The sequence below is a fragment of the Heptranchias perlo genome, chromosome 5 (genome assembly GCF_035084215.1).
Source record: "Heptranchias perlo isolate sHepPer1 chromosome 5, sHepPer1.hap1, whole genome shotgun sequence".
Classification (NCBI taxonomy): domain Eukaryota; kingdom Metazoa; phylum Chordata; class Chondrichthyes; order Hexanchiformes; family Hexanchidae; genus Heptranchias; species Heptranchias perlo.
The window spans coordinates 93,801,138-93,822,266 of record NC_090329.1 but is presented as its reverse complement, the minus strand read 5'-3'; the positions used below and the strand labels follow the sequence as shown (position 1 = coordinate 93,822,266).

The window sequence follows — 21,129 nt, the reverse complement described above, 5'->3', positions numbered from 1 at the left end:
GCACTGTCCAGTCAGATGATCGCGTGCGGAAGTCAAGAGGAGTCGCGAGCGCCGAAAGAAAAGACGAGAAGCGGCTCCGGGCAGCAGTGAGTTAGTGACCGACCGACCGTCCACCCACCCGCCGGGGTCGGAGCGGCTCCGGGCAGCAGTGAGTTAGTGACCGACCGACCGACCGTCCACCCACCCGCCGGGGTCGGAGCGGCTCCGGGCAGCAGTGAGTTAGTGACCGACCGACCGTCCACCCACCCGCCGGGGTCGGAGCGGCTCCGGGCAGCAGTGAGTTAGTGACCGACCGACCGTCCACCCACCCGCCGGGGTCGGAGCGGCTCCGGGCAGCAGTGAGTTAGTGACTGACCGACCGTCCACCCACCCGCCGGGGTCGGAGCGGCTCCGGGCAGCAGTGAGTTAGTGACCGACCGACCGTCCACCCACCCGCCGGGGTCGGAGCGGCTCCGGGCAGCAGTGGGTTAGTGACCGCCTGTCGGGGTCGGAGCGGCTCCGGGCAGCAGTGGGTTAGTGACCGCCTGTCGGGGTCGGAGCGGCTCCGGGCAGCAGTGGGTTAGTGACCGCCTGTCGGGGTCGGAGCGGCTCCGGGCAGCAGTGGGTTAGTGACCGCCTGTCAGGGTTGGAGCGGGTCATTAGGTTCGGGCTCGATGTGAATGATGGGCTGCTGCCCGTGTTCCTACCGTGGGTCAGGATTGAAGAGCTCTGCTCACTTTTAACCAGACACCGCCGCTGTACCCGATCCACCTCCAGTCGAGTGGCCACCGGGCCCGGGTTTCTGAGGCGCAGTGTCCCGAGGGCGGGGTAATTAAGGGCTCTATTACGATTTAAAAGCGACCATGCTTTTAGTAAACCGGTACTGCTAGCATAAGAACAGAAGTTGGTCATTCAGCCCCTCAAGCCTGTTCCGCCATTCAGTTAGATCACGCCTGTTCTGTATCTTAACTCCATCTATCCGCCTTGGTTCTGTAACCCTTGCTTAATCTACCAGTTGTAAACAATTTTACAACACCAAGTTATAGTCCAGCAATTTTATTTTAAATTCACAAGCTTTCGGAGGCTACCTCCTTCGTCAGGTGAACGATGATAAAATTGCTGGACTATAACTTGGTGTTGTAAAATTGTTTACAATTGTCAACCCCAGTCCATCACCGGCATCTCCACATCATAATCTACCAGTCTCAGTTTTGATGTGGAGATGCCGGTGATGGACTGGGGTTGACAATTGTAAACAATTTTACAACACCAAGTTATAGTCCAACAATTTTATTTTAAAATCCACAAGCTTTCGGAGGCTTCCTCCTTCCTCAGGTGAATGTGGATTTCAGTTCCACATTCACCTGAGGAAGGAGGAAGCCTCTGAAAGCTTGTGGATTTTAAAATAAAATTGTTGGACTATAACTTGGTGTTGTAAAATTGTTTACAAATCTCAGTTTTGACATTTTCAATAGACCTAGCCTCAACAGCTTTTTGGGGGAATGTTCCAGATTTCCACTATCGTTTGTGTGACTAAGTGTTTCCTGATATCACCCCTGAATGGCGCAGTCCCCAATGTTACATGACATCTGGTGCAGTCCTGTGATATAGTGAAGAGTACACTGAGTGCACCCCTTTTTATTACTGGAGGCTAAGGTATGAATGAATGTGATGTACTTAGTCCCCATCAAAATATAATTGTCCCTTTCAAATATGTGGATATATTTTTTAAAAGTTGTTTATGCATGCACCTTGTTTCCACAAATCTTATTTCCTGTGCCAGAATTTTGATTTAACACCTTCTGGCATTATAAATGTTGACAATAACAATTCTTTATGCAAAGTTGCTAATTTCAGGGCTCTGGTCACTAGATGGTGCTGTGGACTCCCAGCAACTGAGCCTCTACTCTGTCCCTCTGTTCACAAAACTGCCAACTGTTATCACCACAAATATTCTACCTCTACCCCCAAATTTTCCAGCTGATATTTTTTTAAAAAAGAAATTTGTGTTTCTGATCCTGCTGTTTTCTGCCCCATAATTTTGCTTTGGTACCAATTCTGCCTCCTGACCTGCTCTATCCCACCAATTAGCCCCAACTCTGCTTCTAATTTCCTGGCCCTATATAAAAATTTGCTCCTGTGTGGGGGGAAAAAATTGTGACCCAGCTGTCATAGAAAAGAAAATGCCTCCTTTCTTCCTCCAATCCCACTTTACTGCTGCACTGCTTTTAATCTTTTCCCTCACAGAGAGAGCCAATTTTTGAACACCAGTAACACAGTCCTGATTCAAACTCATAGCAGCTTTGGTACTCTCCTATTCACTTTCATTCCAGTTGGTGCACAACTTTCAATAAAGCAATAGGATTTATGAAACAATGTGCAATATTTTATTAGTTCCCTTTTTTGATTTAGGCCCCACTGATACCATCAATTAATTTAAATGAAGGGTGTGTGCACTTGGGTGTCCCCTATTTATCAATTTTTAACTTTTGTTTACCAACATAATCGGTTCCCTCTGGCCCCTAAATTAATGGTTCTGCTCGTTTCTACTGAGCAAAGCCATGGGAGGGTCATAAGTGCATGTGTGGTTCATATAAATAAACAGTATTGTGTATGGTACACACTTCCTGACCACAAACTTTACTTCTGTTGTCATGATTAGTGTATTTGTCAACATTTATCATTTTAATTGCCTATGTAAACATTTATAATGGGAATTTCCAAAGTATTAAACGCTCATCTGTCAGTGTAGACGAAGGTCTCCCACTCCTGGTGGATTTTTACAATGGTACCTCTCTAGTCCTGTTTCCCAGCTGTTCTGCCCTTTGGTTTCCTTAGCCACCAACCCTGTTTCTCAGTCTCTGGTGCATTCCTCCTACACTGACCTCGACTCTTGCTGGATCTGATTTTTCTTGTACTGGCTCCAACTCTTCTAGTTTTCTCCACACTCCCTGCCATGCCAGCTCCCATATTGCCCTGCCAACCATTTTTTTTAAAAAGAAGGACCCAGAATGATTATTGCAAGAAAATGTACCCCCTTTATTACTTGTGTTCCTAAATTGACACACAAATAGATCAGACATATAATATGCAAGGATGCACTAACTTCTTTAATTATTTCACATTAGAGAGCTATTTGTACTGTACTGAAAGCTTGATACATACATTTTAAATTTATTACTTTCCACTTTTTTACTACCATTTCTGCTCCTGCATTCGATTCACACTGCTCCCTTTCATACTCCCACTGTCTCTGCTCCTCTTTGATTTGCACTGGTCTTTTTTGTGCTCCTTTATGTTTGAAAACACTCAGTCATAGTGATGGACTTCAAGAGGATATAGACAGGCTGGTGGTGGACACGTGGCAGATGAAATTTAATGCAGAAAAGTGCGAAGTATTACATTTCAGTAGGAATAATGAGGAGAAGCAATATAAACTAGAGGGCACAACTGTAAAAGGGGTACAGGAAAAAGAGAGATCTGGGGGTATATACACACAAATCGTTGAAGGTGGCAGGACAGGTTGAGAAAGTGGTTAAAAAAGCATATGGGATCTTGGGCTTTATAAATAGAGGCATAGAGCACAAAAGTATGGAAGTCATGATGAACCTTTATAAAACACTGGTTCAGCCACAACTGGAGTATTGTGTCCAGTTCTGGGCACTGCACTTAAGGAAGGATGTGAAGGCCTTAGAGAAGGTGCAGAAGAGATTTACTAGAATGATTTCAGGGATGAGGGATTTTAGGTACGTGGATAGACTGGAGAAGCTGGGGTTGTTCTCCTTGGAACAGAGACAGTTGCGAGGAGATTTGATAGCGGTATTCAAAATCATGAAGGGTCTAGACAGAGTAGATAGAGAGAAACTGTTCCCATTGGGTCAAGGACCAGAGGACATGGATTTAAGGTGATTGGCAAAAGAACCAAAGGTGACATGAGGAAAAACTTTTTTACACAGCGAGTGGTTAGGATCTGGAATGCACTGCCCAAGGGGGTGGTGGAGGCAGATTCAATCATGGCCTTCAAAAGGGAACTGGATAAGTACTTGAAAGGAAAAAATTTGCAGGCCAAGGGGATAGGATGGGGGAATGGGATTAGCTGGATTGCTCTTGCATAGAGCCGGCGTGGACTGGATGGGCCGGATGGCCCCCTTCCATGCTGTAACCTTTCTATGATTGTCTGTTACCTGCCATAGTTGGGTTACAGAGACGAGCTGCTGCTGTCAAAGCTCTAGACCTCCAACTAGTAGAATTAATGTTCACACATTTTATGATGAATTGTGCTGATCATGAGGGGTTCATTCCTGCTTTTCTGCTGTCTACCTAGCAAAGCTATGCTAATCAGTGGTCTAATGATCAACTATCCTCCTTGGGGATGGTAAGTGAGGTCTAATTGGGAACTGGCTCCAAGGTGACAAGCTTGATGATGGAAGAATAAAACTGATTTTGCATTCGCACATCATCTTTATTGTCATTGCAAAGCAGTTCCCACTTCATAGTGATACTAAAGATGGTATGCAAACACAGTCAATGGTAGTTCGAAGCAATTTCTAACCCAACATCTGGTGGTTGGAGACCAAACATCAGATCACAGACTGTAGTGTAAACATGGTCTTCTGCAGTTCTAGTTCCAAAGGGCAATGTTTAGCAATGCCATGAAGAAAAAATTTAAACTGTCAGAAAAATCATCCCAACTCAGTTCATAGAATCGTAGAAAATTTACGGCACAGAAGGAGGCCATTCGGCCCATTGTGTCCACGCCAGCTGAGAAACGAGCCACCCAGCCTAATCCCACTTTCCCGCATTTGACCCATAGCCCTACAGGTCACGGCTCTTCAGGTGCACGTCCAGGTATTTTTTAAATGAGTTGAGGGTTTCTGCCTCTACCACCCTCTCAGGCAGTGAGTTCCAGACCCCCACCACCCTCTGGATTAAATATTTTTCCTCATTTCCGCTCTAATCCTTCTACCAATCACTTTAAATCTAATCCCCCAGCTATTGACCCCTCCGCAAAGGGAAATAGATCCTTCCTTTCCACTCTATCTAGGCCCCTCATTATTTTGTACACCTCAATCAAATCACCCCTCAGCCTCCTCTGTTCCAAGGAAAACAGCCCCAGCTTATCCAATCTGTTATCATAGCTAAAATTCTCCAGTCCTGACAACATCCTCATACATCTCCTCTGCACCCCCTCTAGTGCAATTACATCCTTCCTGTAACGTGGTGACCAGAACTGTGCGCAGTACTTGAGCTGTGGCCTAACTACTGTTTTATACAGTTCCAGCATAACTTCCCTACTTTTATATTCTATGCCTCGGCTAATAAAGGAAATCATTCCATATGCCTTCTTAACCACCTTATCTACCTGTCCTGCTACCTTCAGGGATCTGTGGACATGCACCCCAAGGTCCCTCACTTCCTCTACACTTCTCAGTATCCTCCCATTTATTGTGTATTCCCTTGCCTTGTTTGCTCTCCCCAAATGCATTACCTCACACTTCTCCAGATTGAACTCCATTTGCCACTTTTCTGCCCATCTGACCAGTCCATTGATATTTTCCTGCAGTCTACAGCTTTCCTCCTCACTATCAACCACACGGCCTATCTTTGCGTAATCCGCAAATTTCTTAATCGTGCCCCCTACGTTTAAGTCCAAATCATTAATGTATACCACAAAAAGCAAAGGACCTAGTACCGAGCCCTGCGGCACCCAACTGGAAACAGCCTTCCAGTCACAATAACGCCCGTTGACCATCACCATTTGCTTCCTGCCACGGAGCCAATTTTGGATCCGATTTGCCACATTCCCTTGGATCCTATGGGCCTTTACTTTTTTGACTAATCTGCCATGTGGGACCTTGTCAAAAGCCTCGCTAAAATCCATGTAGACTATATCAATTGCGCTACTCATCGATCTTCCTTGTCACCTCCTCAAAATTCAATCAGTTAGGAAGGCGAATGGTACGTTGGCCTTCATTGCAAGAGAATTTGAGTACAGGAACAGGGATGTCTTACTGCAGTTATACAGGGCCTTTGTGAGACCACATCTGGAGTATTGTGTGCCGTTTTGGTCTCCCTATCTGAGGAAGGATGTCCTTGCCATGGAGGGAGTGCAACGAAGGCTTACTAGACTGATTCCTGGGATGGCAGGACTGACGTATGAGGAGAGATTGGGTCGACCAGGCCTATATTCACTGGAGTTTAGAAGAATGAGAGGTGATCTCATCGAAACATAAAGCTCTAACAGGACCAGACAGATTAGATGCAGGGAGGGTGTTCCCGATGGCTGGGGAGTCCAGAACCAGGGGTCACAGTCTTAGGATTGGGAGTATGCCATTTAGAACCGAGATGAGAAATTTCTTCACTCGGTGGTGAACCTGTGGAATTCTCTACCACAGAAGGCAGTGGAGGCCAAGTCATTAGATGTATTCAAGAAGGAGATAGATATATTTCTTAATGCTAAAGGGATCAAGGGATATGGGGAAAAAGCAGGAACAGGGTACTGAGTTAGACGATCAGGCATGATCATTTTCAGAGGGGCAATTTTTTCACTCAAAGGGTGGTGAGTGTCTGGAACGAGCTGCCAGAGGCAGTAGTAGAGGCGGGTACAATTTTGTCTTTTAAAAAGCATTTGGACAGTTACATGGGGAAGATGGGTATCGAGGGATATGGGCCAAGTGCAGGCAATTGGGACTAGCTTAGTGGTATAAACTGGGCGACATGGACATGTTGGGCCGAAGGGCCTGTTTCCATGTTGTAACTTCTATGATTCTATGATTCTATGAATGGCGGAGCAGGGCCGAATGGCCTACTCTTGCTCCTATTTTCTATGTTTAACTCCACGTAACTTTGTAAGCTAACGTCCTAGCAGATAGGGTTGGTCCTAACTGGACAAGCAGCAGGATGATTACCAGTGCTCTTTGCTGGTAAACTGCAAGACTTGGTGAAATGCCAGAAGAATGCCTGCACATATTTTGGCGTTCCTTCGGCTTGGGTTTTTGCTAACCTGCACCTTGGTTGTTAAGAATTAGTAAGTGGGGTGTCTCCCTGTGTGAAGAGTGTGTTTACTCCAAATCTGGCAAAAGAACTCTACTTGTGGATTTCTCAATAGCTTAGTTTGGAGATTCTTAAGCATGGTGATGAGCTTCTGTACATGTCAGACACCTGGCCGACCAAAACAACATTCCAATTTGTATGTGTTTTTCAGGTTATACCACCTCTAGACTAACCAACCTTTCAGAAGTTTTAGGAGGGAACTAGAGATCAGATTACAACCACATCATTACCACCGATAGTGCAGTTATACTGGAGGCGGTAATCTGATTTTGTGAAGTCAATTTTTTAATTTTATTTTTAAAGCTACACAGTGCACAATTATTTTGTTCTCATAAAGGTAAACCAAAACATATTTTGCCCCAATGTGTAATCTGTCAGTGGCATTTATGTGTATGCAAGATTTCTTATATCAGAATTTGATCAGAATGGAATGAAGGCTACCTCTTTTGTTGACATGGCATCCTTTATTATTCTGCACCTCTCACAAAAAGACAATGCATGGGTGTTGCAGCTAAATAAAGCATTCAAAGGGCTACACTTAATATTCATGGACAAATAACCAATGGTATTTTGGTGAGCGTTAGCTAGTTACTACATTTTGATAAAATCATAAACTAGTTGAATGTGCAAGAAAAGAAAAATATAATTGTACACCACTGTTTTGGGGTGGGGGTGGGCACGGGGAAATAGGCTCTTAATTTCAGCTACAATGTTGTAATCCCTTGTAGTGCCTACATGTCACTGCTTTCAGCTTGTAATGTGCTTCATTCACCCACTACATTATGATAGGATTGGCACCCATAATATATATTTCATATAAAGTATAGGTATGAATATAATCACTATAGAATGCAAGGAATCTTACGACACCAGGTTATAGTCCAACAGTTTTATTTGAAAATCACAAGCTTTCAGAGCTTACTTCCTTCGTCAGGTAAAAAAGTGGAGTATTGTGTCCAATTCTGGGCACCGCACTTCAGGAAAGATGTGAAGGCCTAGGAGAGGGTGCAGAAGAGATTTACTTGAATGATTCCAGGGATTAAGGAAGTTAGTTATGTGGATAGACTGGAGAAGCTGGGGATGTTCTCCTTGGAACAGAGATGGCTGTGAGGAGATTTGATAGAGATATTCAAAATCATGAAGGGTCTAGAGAGAAACTGTTCGCAGTGGCTGAACCAGTGTTTTATAAAGGTTCATGATGACTTCCATACTTCTGTACTCTATGCCTCTATTTATAAAGCCCAGGATCCCGTATGCTTTTTTAACCCCTTTCTCAACCTGTCCTGCCTCCTTCAACGATTTGTGCACATATACCCCCAGATCTCTTTCTGTACCCCTTTTAGAGTTGTGCCCTCTAATTTATGTTGCCTCTCTTTCTTCCTACCGAAATGTATCTCTTCGCATTTTTCTGCGATAAGTTTCATCTGCCACGTGCCCGTCCATGCCACCAGCCTGTCTATATCCTCTTGAAGTCTATCACTATCCTCCTCACTGTTTACTACCCTTCCAAGTTTTGTGTCATCTGCAAATTTGGAAATTGTGCCCTGTACACCCAAGTCCAAGTCATTAATATATATCAAGAAAAGCAGTGGTCCCAGTACTGACCCCTGGGGAACACCTGTACACCTGCCTCCAGTCCAAAAAACAACCATTCACCACTACTCTCTGTTTCCTGTCACTTAGCTAATTCTGTATCCATGTTGCTACTGCCCCCTTTATTCCATGGGCCGCAGTCTTGATGATCAGCCTACGTGCGGCAATTATCAAACACCTTTTGAAAGTCCATATACACCACATAACTGCATTGCCCTCATCTACCCTCTCTGTTACCTCATCAAAAAACTCTTATCGGGTTAGTTAAACACGATTTGCCCTTAACACATCCGTGCTGGCTTTCCAAAATCAATCCACCCTCGTCCAAGTGACTGTTAATTCTGTCCCGGATTATCGTTTCTAAAAGTTTCCCCACCACTGAGGTTAAACTGACTGGCCTATAATTGCTGGGTTTATCCTTACACCCTTTTTTGAACAAGGGTATAATATTTGCAATTCTCCAGTCCTCTGGCGCCACCCCCGTATCTACGGATGTTTGGAAGATCATGGCCAGTACCTCCGCAATTTGCACCCGTACTTCCCTCAGCAACTTAGGATGCATCCCATCCAGACCGGATGACTTAATTACAGCTAGCCTTTCAAGTACCTCTTTATCAATTTTTAGCCCATCCAGTACCTCAACTATATCTTCCTTTACTAAGACTCTAGAAGCATCTTCTTCCCTGGTAAAGACTCACTTAGTACCTCTGCCTCCATGAGTAGATCTTCTTTATGGTCCCTAATCTCTTTCCCCCCTTCTCTCTTCCCCCCACCCCCTTACTACCCGTTTACTGTTTACATGCCTGTAGAAGACTTTTGGATTCTCTATTATGTTTGCTGCCAGTCTATTCTCATACTTTCTCTTTGCCCCTCTTATTTCCTTTTTCACTTCCCCTCTGAACTTTCTATATTCAGCCTGGTTCTCACTTGTGTTATCAACCTGATATCTGTCATACGCCCCTTTTTTCCGTTTCATCTTACTCACTATCTCTTTTGTCATCCAGGGAGCTCTGGCTTTAGTTGCCGTACCTTTCTGCCTTGTGGGAATGTGCCTAGACTGTCCCCGAGCCATCTCCTCCTTAAAGGCCACCCACTGTTCAATTACAGTTTGCCTGCCAATCTTTGATTCCAGTTTACCCGGGCCAGATCTGTTCTCATCCCATTGAAATTGGCCCCCCTCCAATTGAGTATTTTTACTTTAGAGTAGTCTGTGTCCTTTTCCATAGCTATTCTAAACCTTATAACACTATGTTTGCTGCTCCCTAAATGCTCCCCCACTGACACTTGCTCCACTTGGCCCAACTCATTCCCTAGAATCAAGTTCAGCAATGCCTCCTTCCTCGTTGGGCCGGAAACATACTGGTTTAGAAAGTTATCTTGACAATTTTAAGATCAATTAGCAGTCAAGAAACCAAAAGAAAATGACTGGCTTTCTTTCATAATTTGTATTAAAGTGCCTGACAAAGAAATATGCATGTGTGAAACCTTCACTGACAGTCTCAATATATATTGAACATTACTAATATGGTCATGTTCTGATTTTTTTTTTAAAAACTGAGATGAAATCTCGTAGCTTTTTAAATACATTTTTATTGTGTAATGAGCACGGAATATTCTATACAATTAATTCAAGCATTACCCAAAAATATGTAGGACAGATATGTTACAAAATTGTCCGCATATAATAGTGAGTGATTAGTGTCTATTTTAAAAATATTAATTAGATGGTGACAAAGAGTGCAAGGACACAAGTTTGATTTCCCCTCATTCAACTATGTTACTGAATTTAGCAATGTTGTGCAGAGGATCAGAGTGGAAGCCAAGCATCTCCTCATGGGGGAGGGAAAATCCGGTGGTAGGTTTCCAATATTCGTGCGTCCTGTCTGACTACTAACAGTCACCTGCCCTGACTTCCCCATTCAAGAGGTGCATGACCTGAGACGACCTGTAAGGATAAAACAATTGAGATAGGTAGAAGGTGTGTCCCTCAAGTTGACTCAGTGCACAATTAATTTTAAATTGACTCATTGTACTGAACGATATATATTCTATAATTGTGCATATACAGTCAGCTGAATTAATGACTTATTTTATTTAGGTCTGTATGTGGGGAAAACTGTTGTAATGTTTATTATTTGGATATTAGATTTATGTATTTACATAATTTAATAACACATATTTGAGTACCAAAACTTCTAATTTAAAATGCAATTTCTACAAATGACTAAAACCTGTAGATAATAATTGTGACAAAATTGTTTGTGCAAAGTTACAGTGAGTGACACGCAAGGTGATGGATGCTTTATCTGTAGTTAGTCAGCTGAGGGACTTGGCTTCAGAACCGCAGAATAGAGAAGCCATTGTTCAAGACAAGGGTTGTCTTCCTGGCCTAGTGCTATTCCTGGACCACTGCAATCCACAAGTGTTGCATTGTGCCCTTCAGGTATGTAATTTTTTTATTTGGTCTGCTACTTAAGTTTCAGATATGTTTAATGCTTTTCTTTAGTACAAAATTCAATACAACTTAATCCTGAAAAAGTATCTTATCCTGTGTCTGGAGATGAAACTGTTGCACTCTAACCAGTATAACAATTAAAAATGACCAGTTTCCTGTACTGTCATTGAATTTACTTCTGTGATTCTGTGTAAGAACAACAGAATAAAATATGGCTATGAACTACAAAAGATTGAATCTGGAACCTTCCTGGGTCTCTATGACTGACTACTACACCATATAGTGTATTTTCCCACATCGGCTTTCTTGGACAGAATATTCTACAACCCCAAGCTTTACTCCATATTTGCAGAACAATGCAATGATGAGATGTTTACCAGCTACAATCTTATTCTCACCACTGTGAACCTAGTGTTCTGCTGATAGAGAAATCTTGTGAAATCTGGGTGTGTGCAGTATTGGATAGACCCAGAAGCTTACTTCCATTCCCCCTCCACCTCCCATTTTTTTAACTCTGTTTAGTGAGTAAAATGGTAGTGTAAACATAATTAAAATTGCCCCTCCCTCCAAATTAAATTTGAGAATGTGTCCAGTATAAGGCCATAAAAGAAGTGAAAAAAAGCTTATCCTGCTAATATCCTAGTTCTCCCATTTTACCATCCTACCACAAATAATAATATTGCTATTATAGTTAGCAGCATTGTTTCATTAATGTTGTATCATTTTGACTGTACATTGTATTATCTTGGTGTTGTCAGGCACTGCGATATCTAGCAGAATATCCTTCTAACAGAGAGATAATGAAAAATGAGTTGGGAATGATGGTCAGTCTTGAGAGTCTGCAGGAAAGGTAACTATGTTACATGTAATTTCTACCAGTGACGTAAAGTTTTGTGCATTTTGGAAAATTGTAACATTGCAATGTAAATTTCTATCCTTGAGTGACTGACACTTATGCTAAAAAGATTCTGGGAGTTACTATAATTAACACTTCTGAACTTGGTTAAATGTTGCACCATTGTCACTAAATAAGATTTTTCTTCATTAAATTGGATCTGGCCATTATTTCATATTAAGAGGGGGAAAATAGATGTTACGTTAAGATGTTTAATGTAGGTGAAGTAATCTTTGTCACCCCACCACCCCTTTCCTGTGCAGTGTAAAAGCTTGTCTCATGGTTTGGGCTATGTTTCTTTCCCCCCCTCATTGCCATTGCATTCCTCCGTGGTTGGAAGAAAAAAGTAAAAAAAAATGTGATATGGCTCTTTAAACACAATATGAAGCATAATCGTAGTGGCCACTAAGTACTTCTCACCCAGGCACAATATAGTCTTGTGCTAAGACAATGTGGGCTTTTCAACTTTGGCATTTCTAGGGCATTTAACACTTAACTTGGGTGCTCAGAGCTTAAACGTCACGGACCCAGTGACAACAGTCACTAGGATAGAGCTTTCACTTTGATTCTCACAAAGGTCGACGGCTTTGACCTTTGGTCCATTTCTCCTTCCTTTGGAAGCAACCTTGCTTCTCCTTCCTGTTATGACAAAGGTAGAATAATGTCAAACCCACAAATCTTTTTCTGGATCCTTATATGCACCCCTATAGCAAATTCTGCTGTGTTGTATTAGATGGTGTGGCAAAATCTCTACCTAGCATTGAGTCCTGTTCTCTCAGTTAAGGATATTGGATTCATGGAGATGGTGGATCTTCGCAACAAACAGTTCAAATACAGATAGCCTCAATGAATTGCTTGCTATGCTCTACAAGAGGGGAACTGGATATCAGCAGGGCCTTCTTTGCATTTTTGGTATGATAGTGATGACCATTTTTGTTCTGTTACAAGACTACTCGGATTTCTTCAGCTAAGCATTCACTACCAAATCGACCACCATTGTTACAGCTGGTGCAGCAAGATTGTCCCTCTGAGGGATCAATGGTATTGGATTGAGGAGAAAATTTCCTTCAGATAGTCCAATTGCAACTACATCATCCATCACTGAAGTTAATTTTGGATACCTCCTGGATGTCTGGAGAGCTTACGTTCAGGATTCTTAAACCATGGCGCAATGAAACCAAATAGTCAATCTGCACAGAATCGGACCAAAATTCTGGGCAGAGAATTTTCCACTTGCAACTCTAGTTCAGAACTGATCGTTGTATCTATGGATAGACAATACAACTAATCTTTTGCATTTTGCTGTCTCGTTCTCTGCCAACATGAAATGCTATTGCCATGAGGACTTAACATCCCCCTAATTTTTCCAGGGTAGAGCATTATTCCAGCATCCATCTTTATAAACAGGAATTTCATCCAGGCGCTATCTGGGAAATCTTTGACCCTAATTAGCCATCAGTTGCATCTGTGAAGATGGTTGCTGCTGTTTCAGGCTTGTACCTTTTGTGCAGGCAGATGTTTATGCCTTTTTTTTCTGTTTTCATTGGTTCCCAGGATCTTTCAGAAGACTTCGGCAGATGTGGTAATGGTCATTGTGACTTAAGAAATCAGCATTGTCCACTCTGAATTTTAGCAGTGCCTTGCTGCTCTCATTTCTATCCTGAAAGGACATTCAGCTAAGATTCCTGCCTACGGTAGTTTCTAAATCCACCTTTAATGGAAAATGGATATTCCATTCTTTTATATACTGCTTCATTCTACTGAAGTTGTCATTTCCATTATCTAAATCTTTAGCTTTCTACATCAACCAGACTAAGTCTTTGCAGAAGAGTTATCAGTTGTCTGTAGCCTATGGCTCTGTGAGGTTGGGAAAATTACCTCCAAACAGAGGAGATCCTTTGTAACCTAGGAGAATCTTAGGATTTTGTAATATTGTAAATTAGCTAGAAGAGTAATCTGTATTTTTCCTGAACACTATTGCTTGGATTGTCTGCCAAGGATGATGTGTGGTTCAGCAGTAATGGCTGTGAACAATGTTTTCAAGGTCAAGAAGGCTTCCTTCCTCTTCCTAAGTCACTACTGGGTCAGCCTCCCATAATATATGGAAGATAAAAAGAACAATTACCTATTTGGTAGGGTTGTCTTTATTTGAGATATCAGGAACCTACCCTGCCATGCACATAGGCCTTTTGGGGAAGGGTGGGGGGAGAAAGATAGTCCTTGTATCTCTATCTTGACAGTTTCCTTGGACTCAAAGATTTATTAATGAATGTCTCTCTTCCAATGCTGATGGACCTCCAGTATAATTCTAATATTTCTGGGAGAGTTTCAGATTTCTGGAGGTTTTTTTTGTTTTATCAGCACTTTTATACCATGCTGGAATCATACAGAAGAAATAAATTGCATTATTATAGAGCCCAAATCATGTCCTCCACATATCTCAAAGGCCTTTACAACCAATGGCTTACTTTTGAGGTGCAGCCAATTTGTGCACTGTCAGTCTATTTTATATATGTGTATGTCTATAGGTCTGGCTGCTTTGGAAAGTCACTGAGAATTGATCAGGATTGATATTTAGAAGTGTCATTCCCTGACTGGATGATACTCTCAAAGAATGGCTGAGTGTGCTCTATTGTCTTTGCAATGCTTCTTTATGTTTGCGTTTGAGGTTTTTTTTCCTCTCTTACTGCACTTCATTTCTTTGGTCACCATTTCACACACCATCTATCACTGAGAATATGAACATATATGTTCCATTGCAATTCTAAAACCAACTGAAAGGAGATGTGTGAGAGCAGACTGATTTTTTTTTTTCATCCCTCCTTCTAAGAAAGCATCTTGCCTCTGATTTTTCATCTTTCCCGCTAAGAAAGCATTTGGCGCCACTCCATAGCAGTGCTGTTGGGATCTGGAACTCTGCGAGTGTTAACCTGCATTGTATCAATGCTGGTTTTTATTTGTAAAAGTCTAGAACAAGATTTCTTTTATATAAAAAAAATATTCGTGCATATGTGATGCTAACTTAAATAATTGTCAATTTTTGCACAGGAATCACACGTCAGAAGACATCAGAGTTTTAGCAACTGAAATTTATGAACTGTTGAAGAAGCCTGTGCAGACTGCGAAAGTGAGAATAAATAATTCTAGCAGCACAAAAAAAGTGCAGGCACAGTTTTTCATTAACAGCACAAAGAAGAAAGCAAAAACTATCACACTTCAAATAGAGGGATTACATAACATGGTGAGAATTGACTGAATAATCGATCTTTCCAACAATACAGAAATTTAAATGAAGGGTTTGAGCGAAATTTGCAAATACCACCCAAACATATTTGAATATTTTGTTTTCTGTCAATTTTTCCATCACTGTAGATAGTGACTCTTGCTGGGATTGGTTTCACTGGTGCTAATTACCGTCTAATATCTCACCTAGTCATTATTCATGTATGAGCCTTCAATGATGAGTGAGGACAGGATATTCAACTACAGCAGACCTCACATACCAAGCTTGATCCTGATCTTCCCTCAGTGTTCATCTACTTGCACATCCAGCAGGAGTTACTGGATAGTGACCATGAGTAATTTTCTTTGTCCCTAAACCAGGAGTACTTGGGACAATTGGAACATTCCTCTGTAGCCCTGTCTGATAACCTTGAACTGTGTGGTTCAACTACTCTGAGTCATCAGGGAAGCTGCATTGAACATGATCTTATCCAAATATAGGAGCTTTTTGCAGACCCTGAGAATATATATTTTTTAAAATTATTACTAACAAATCTTGTGGATTTTTAGATTTCTGATATAAAGTGTGGTCTTGTGATTTTTGACTAATATATTTGCTATTAATAATTGGGTCTTTTGGACAAACATTTTAAAAAGATTTAAACTAGAAGGTAGGATTAAATGGAATGCAAAACCTGTCTGTGTGCAGATACAAATGTTTTTTTTTTAAGTACACAGATACATTGTAGTTTACTGAGAGAATCACCGCCTTGGCTCAGTGGTAGCATGCTCACTGCTGAGTCAGAAGGTTGTGGGTTCAAATTCCACTACAAAGACTAGCAGTACCGAGGGAGCGCTGCACTGTTGGAAGTGCCATCTTTCGGATGAGACATTAAACCAAGGCCCCGTCTGCCTTTCAGGTGGACGTAAAAGATCCCATGGCACTATTTGAGGAAGAAGTGGGGATTTCTCCCGGTGACATGGCCAATATTTATCCTTCAACCAACATAAGTAAAAACAGATTATCTGGTCATTATCTCACTGCTGTTTGTGGGACCTTGCTGGCAAATTGGTTGCCGTGTTTTTTTTTTAATTACCACAGTGACAAAAAGTACTTCGCTGTCTGTAAAGTGCTTCGGGACATCTTGAGGTTGTGAAAAGGGATACATAAATGCAAGTTCTTTCATTAACTGACTTTCAGGGATTTTCTGTAAGGGATTGAGTTTTCTTTTTTAAAAAAATAAATGTTTGGAGTAATTTTCCAACTTCATGCTCCTTGTAGGGAGCCTTGCTAACCAGCAGTGCAGACTAAATTCAAATGTGCATGATCTTCTGACCATCAAAATTAGTGGTCAGAAAATCATGTGTAGTGTATGCTTAGTTGCCCCTTATATGTGAAAATATATAGACAAAGCTGTTTCTAGATAAATCTACAAACTGCATCAAAAATAGCAATCAACAATTTAAATTTGTAACCTTTCCCTATGTCAAAGTAAAGTGAAACGGTTCACAACAATAAAAATTACAAGACATACTGGCCATATACATGTTCTTGCTAGATTCAGTGGTAACATTCTAGGAGTAGTCTCCTTATGAGAGAAGCACTTACAATGTATAGAGCCACTGGTACAAAGAGAAAACAGTCAGCCCATAAAGCCTGCATAATGGCATTCTTAACACTAACCACCAGTAACAGGAATAGTTTCTTTCCAAACTTCAGATTTTAAATTTATATAAATGTATATCTGTTGTAGAAAGTCTCTATTATACTGGGCCAGAATTTGCTGTCAAAATAACAGTGAGGCTAATGGCGCTCGCCGTTATTTATGCGCAAATGCTACAGCAACTTCAGGTGAGGGGCAGATGCGTGGTTAAACGTGGATATTCAAGATCCACTATTAGCTTTGCGAAAACGGCATCTTATTGCCTGCCTCACCATTGAAATGCATTGAACGGCATGTTTGTGCAGTAGATACGAACTAAACTCGCCATAGAAAATTAAGTCTTGTCCATTTCAGTCTAAATACCCTTTAACGGCGTGATAAGTGTTAATTACTGCCAGTCAAACACACTGGCACTAATAATTAAGGAGATACACCGTTGCTTGCCCTGTTTCTCTCGCTGTTATCAGCTCATACTTTCAGCAACTTGCCACGCAAAAATTTTTAAAACCTAGACTGGCCCTTGCTCGTTTAACTAATGGCAGACACCGTTAGATGCCCCGTTACAGCAAATTATTGCCCGTTGTTTATTGACATAAACTGATGTAGTTCTGGTGATTGAGTAGAAGTGGAAATTGGTGTCAGTTTCTGCACCTAAATAATTAATTATTAAATTCAGAGGCCAGGATTCCCACAAGAAACTATTTAATAATTCATTGCACCTCATACCTAATTTGATTTTGTGGTGGGGAAATATAAGAAAATGTTGTGTGGATTGTAATCATTGTTTCTAATATGCAGGATAACCGAAGTATCTGTGAAGAAGCTTTATTAAAAGTTAATGGTGTCATTAGCTTTACATTTCAAATGGCTCTTCAGCGTTGTATTATCAGAATCTATTCTGATCTTAAAACTGAGGTGAGCACTTTTCAAGAACCTTTTTTGTGATACTGGATTTGAATCTGTGGGCATGTTTGTTATTACTGATGCTAATAGCTGTTTTGATGACTATTGCACATGCAAAGAAGCAGTAACTACGTGTACTTCTTTGATCTGATACAACCAAGTACATATAATTATGAACCATTGCCATTTAAAATGGAAGTCTTGTTTATTTGTGAAAATACTTGTATTTGAATATTGTGCTAAAGATGCTCTAGGGCTGTAGTGTAAGGGAAATTAAGAAAAAATTGAATTTGATAGATTGCTTAACTTTCCTTGGTCCATTGTATGTGATGTCACCAGCATCCACCATATATTCCATGAACTCCTTGTCTTCTGTAACACAATATTTGCTGTGGTGCATTGGTTAATCACGGGGAGTCTAGTAGCACGTTTCTATCACCTGATCAGACAATTGCTTTGTACAGTGTAATTTATAATTGAAGTCAATGATAAGGAAAATTGGGTGGGGTATATAATGAATGGCCAGTCTGCTACTGCCCATTTTGCGCTTGCGCCAAAGTTTGAATTTCACCACCCCCTGGTAAACAACAACCTTAAGTATAATCAACCCCTTAGTTTTGTATGAATTGTGCTGAGTTTTACACTTTACTACATTAGTGCAATACTGTGTTAAGAATATCCTGTTTATGGAAATTTTAAAAGTTCTAATTTTTTTAATTAATGTGTATACAGTTTTTCTTAAGAATATCTGACTGCCTGATATGGTATTAAAAATTGATAATTGTACAGATCAGATCACTTGCACCAAACAACCATTCCCATGGAAAGTATTCATGATTACTGATGGAACATTTTTTTCACAGCTTATAAGCACAGTAGTTTTAACACTTCAGTTTAAGCTTAAATTCTGGCAGTTCTGAGTTATCCGTTCATGGCACTATTCAGCTTTTTGTATAGAATTGATGTATTCATTCTCCTATCAGCGATATTCATATTTGAAATCTCCAAAATCTGTTATTTGGAGTATGGGTGTTTTTAGGATATAGGCAGGTATATGGAAAATTTTAAAAATGACCTCAACCTCCTTCCCTGTGAAGTGCTTTCCACCCTGTGACAGCACCCAACTGTTGCCTTGGCTGAGATAATCTGACTCAACACAGACCAGATTTCAAACCAGGGATTACCTTGTCTCTACAGCTTAAATAGTTGAGTTTTAATTTTTTTTAAAACTCAAGATTTTTTCAGCTGCAAAGCGAAGATGGATAGAAGCCATTAGCAAAGAATAGCTATTTTTGGAACATAAAATTGAGGAATGGGATAGCAGGAAACATGACCAGGCTTCATGGCAAATGGAAGCTTAAAAAAAATCAGCTTATGTTGAAGCATGCAGAGTTTCTATAGCTGCCCTTTTCAGGTCCATTTTAGAACAATACTCAGAGGAATCAAACTGTGTTTAAATCATTTTAGAACTGTTTGCCTTTGCCTGCCTCCTCTCCTCAATGTGCTTTGTACTGCAATGGTATAAATGGGGCATTCTAAATGGGAGTTGGTGCTTCTGTACTCCTAGACCTGCATTCCAAATAAATAAGGCTTTCAGCATAAGCAAGACTTAATGCAGCACTGTAATGTTTGAACACCATATTGCGATCATTATGAAGATGTTATATTTGAGAATCACTTTTATATGAAACTCTCAAATGAAGCTGAAATTATGCTTTTACATATCTAAACTTTTAATTTAATTTCAGTCCGTTGCCTCTGCTATTGCAGCTACAAAAATACTACAAGCTCATCAAGTTGTGAAAACCGAAAGTGGAGAAGAGGTAAGATGATGAGTATGTATTTGAGAAAAATAAACATTTTCATGGTTAAATTATCCTCTACAGATTAAATGAAAATGTCAGTCTAATGGTGGAAATTACTTAGATACCTTAAGATATTTGTATCCCCTGATTGGATATCATTGTGACAGTGCCACAAGTGCATGGAGCAGTGCTATTTACTGTGGAAGGGGAAGCATCAGCACCAAACCTGAACTTCTACACTTTTTTTGTTTTGTGTTACTAACTTCCTTGTTTAAAATTAACTGAATATGGAAGACCATGTGAGATGGGGCAGTCGCATGGTGCAGAATGAAAATTGCATCACTGATCATTTACCTGTCGTACATAGATAATTATTCAGTCTTTAGCCCGTAGTACTCTGTAATCAGTTTAATGTTACTTAAATATTATTTAACTGTATAATTTTGTTTTATAGGTTGTGGTTCCTCTTAACACAAGTACTGCAAAAGTTAAAGAAAATTTTAATTTGCCTGATTATCTTCCTGAAGACGAGAAGCCAGAGAAAGAGCATCACAAAGCTATTTCACGAACTGGTGCAAAAGAAGACACTAATGGAACTTGGTTCAATGCAGCTGCAAACTTTTTAACCAAAACTTTCTACTGGTAATAGTGACATAAAATAATAGACTTATGGTCAGTTTGTTTACCATTGTCTTAAGTAGGCACTACAGGTCGAGCATAGCCACAAATTAAACAGAAAACCTAGCCAAGTGTTCAAGTTCATTGGATGATACTTGTCTGTTTTAACTTTTTATTTGAATTCAAACACCTGGTTTTGACATGTCCACTGAATTTATTTCCTCAATTCTGTTGGTTTTCTGATGAGGTTGGCAGTATTTCCTTGATTAACTATACAGAAACAGTACTGTTGAAGTGTTTACATTTTTACTATTGATTATAAAAATTTCAGAAGTTTGTTATTTAAAAATAACAAATTAGCATGGTTTCAGAATTATTGAAGTTTTGAATTATAATTCAAATTCCAAAAAGAAACACACTGTATCTACAACAACTTGCATTTATATAGCGCCTTTAACATAGTAAAACACCTAAAGGTGTTTCACAAAATTTGACCCCGAGCCACGAGATATTAGGACAGGTGACATTTAAATATTCTGTATAAGCATTTCCATTAAATATATCATTTATTTACACTCTGCCAAGGAGAAAAGTAATGGGACTCAATGAGGGTGGGGGGAACTCTGAAATCTAGCAAACTGTCTGGGTTTTCCTGGTCACCTGTGAGGAATTGGAGAGGAATTTTTGACAGAGGACCTTGGAATTGGCCACAGATTTCTGTTCCTTTCTCTCCCTGAAGGGGGTGAGTGGAAGGGCCAATAAATGGGGATATAATCCAGAAGCTTTACTGATACCTTTTCTCATGCCCACTTCTATATAGTTTATACATGACATCAGATAGTGTTTCCACTAGACCTCACTTAAGTCTGACAAAACAGAAATTCTCAACAGAGCCTAGATATAGGTGTACCCACTCTGTTTTGCAATTTATAGAATCATAGG

The 21,129-nt window shown here is 40.6% G+C and overlaps 1 protein-coding gene across 8 annotated transcripts; it reads left to right on the top strand.

The window, feature by feature from the left end:
• Window positions 1-12: 12 nt before the first annotated feature.
• Window positions 13-20,336, top strand: armc1l (armadillo repeat containing 1, like). Of its 8 annotated transcripts, XM_067984820.1 has the most exons (8): window positions 41-86; window positions 7,184-7,369; window positions 10,895-11,068; window positions 11,839-11,930; window positions 15,024-15,216; window positions 17,660-17,776; window positions 19,513-19,587; window positions 20,024-20,336. In XM_067984820.1, the coding sequence occupies exons 3-8, from the start codon at window positions 10,919-10,921 to the stop codon at window positions 20,213-20,215; spliced, it is 819 nt and encodes a 272-aa protein (XP_067840921.1). In that variant the 5' UTR covers window positions 41-86; window positions 7,184-7,369; window positions 10,895-10,918; the 3' UTR covers window positions 20,216-20,336. The 8 variants fall into 8 exon arrangements, with proteins under 8 accessions (XP_067840917.1, XP_067840920.1, XP_067840921.1 ...); XM_067984816.1 differs by lacking the exon at window positions 7,184-7,369 and having other exon boundaries at window positions 13-86; XM_067984819.1 differs by lacking the exon at window positions 7,184-7,369 and having other exon boundaries at window positions 15-86; window positions 10,901-11,068.
• The last annotated feature ends 793 nt before the right edge of the window (window positions 20,337-21,129 follow it).

Excerpts from the sequence above, each read along its gene's own strand:
- armc1l (XM_067984816.1), top strand. The coding sequence starts at position 10,919 with ATGGATGCTTTATCTGTAGTTAGTCAGCTGAGGGACTTGGCTTCAGAA. Across the intron at positions 11,931-15,023 it reads CTTGAGAGTCTGCAGGAAAG|GAATCACACGTCAGAAGACA; the intron begins GTAACTATGTTA and ends ATTTTTGCACAG. Across the intron at positions 17,777-19,512 it reads ATTCTGATCTTAAAACTGAG|TCCGTTGCCTCTGCTATTGC; the intron begins GTGAGCACTTTT and ends ATTTAATTTCAG.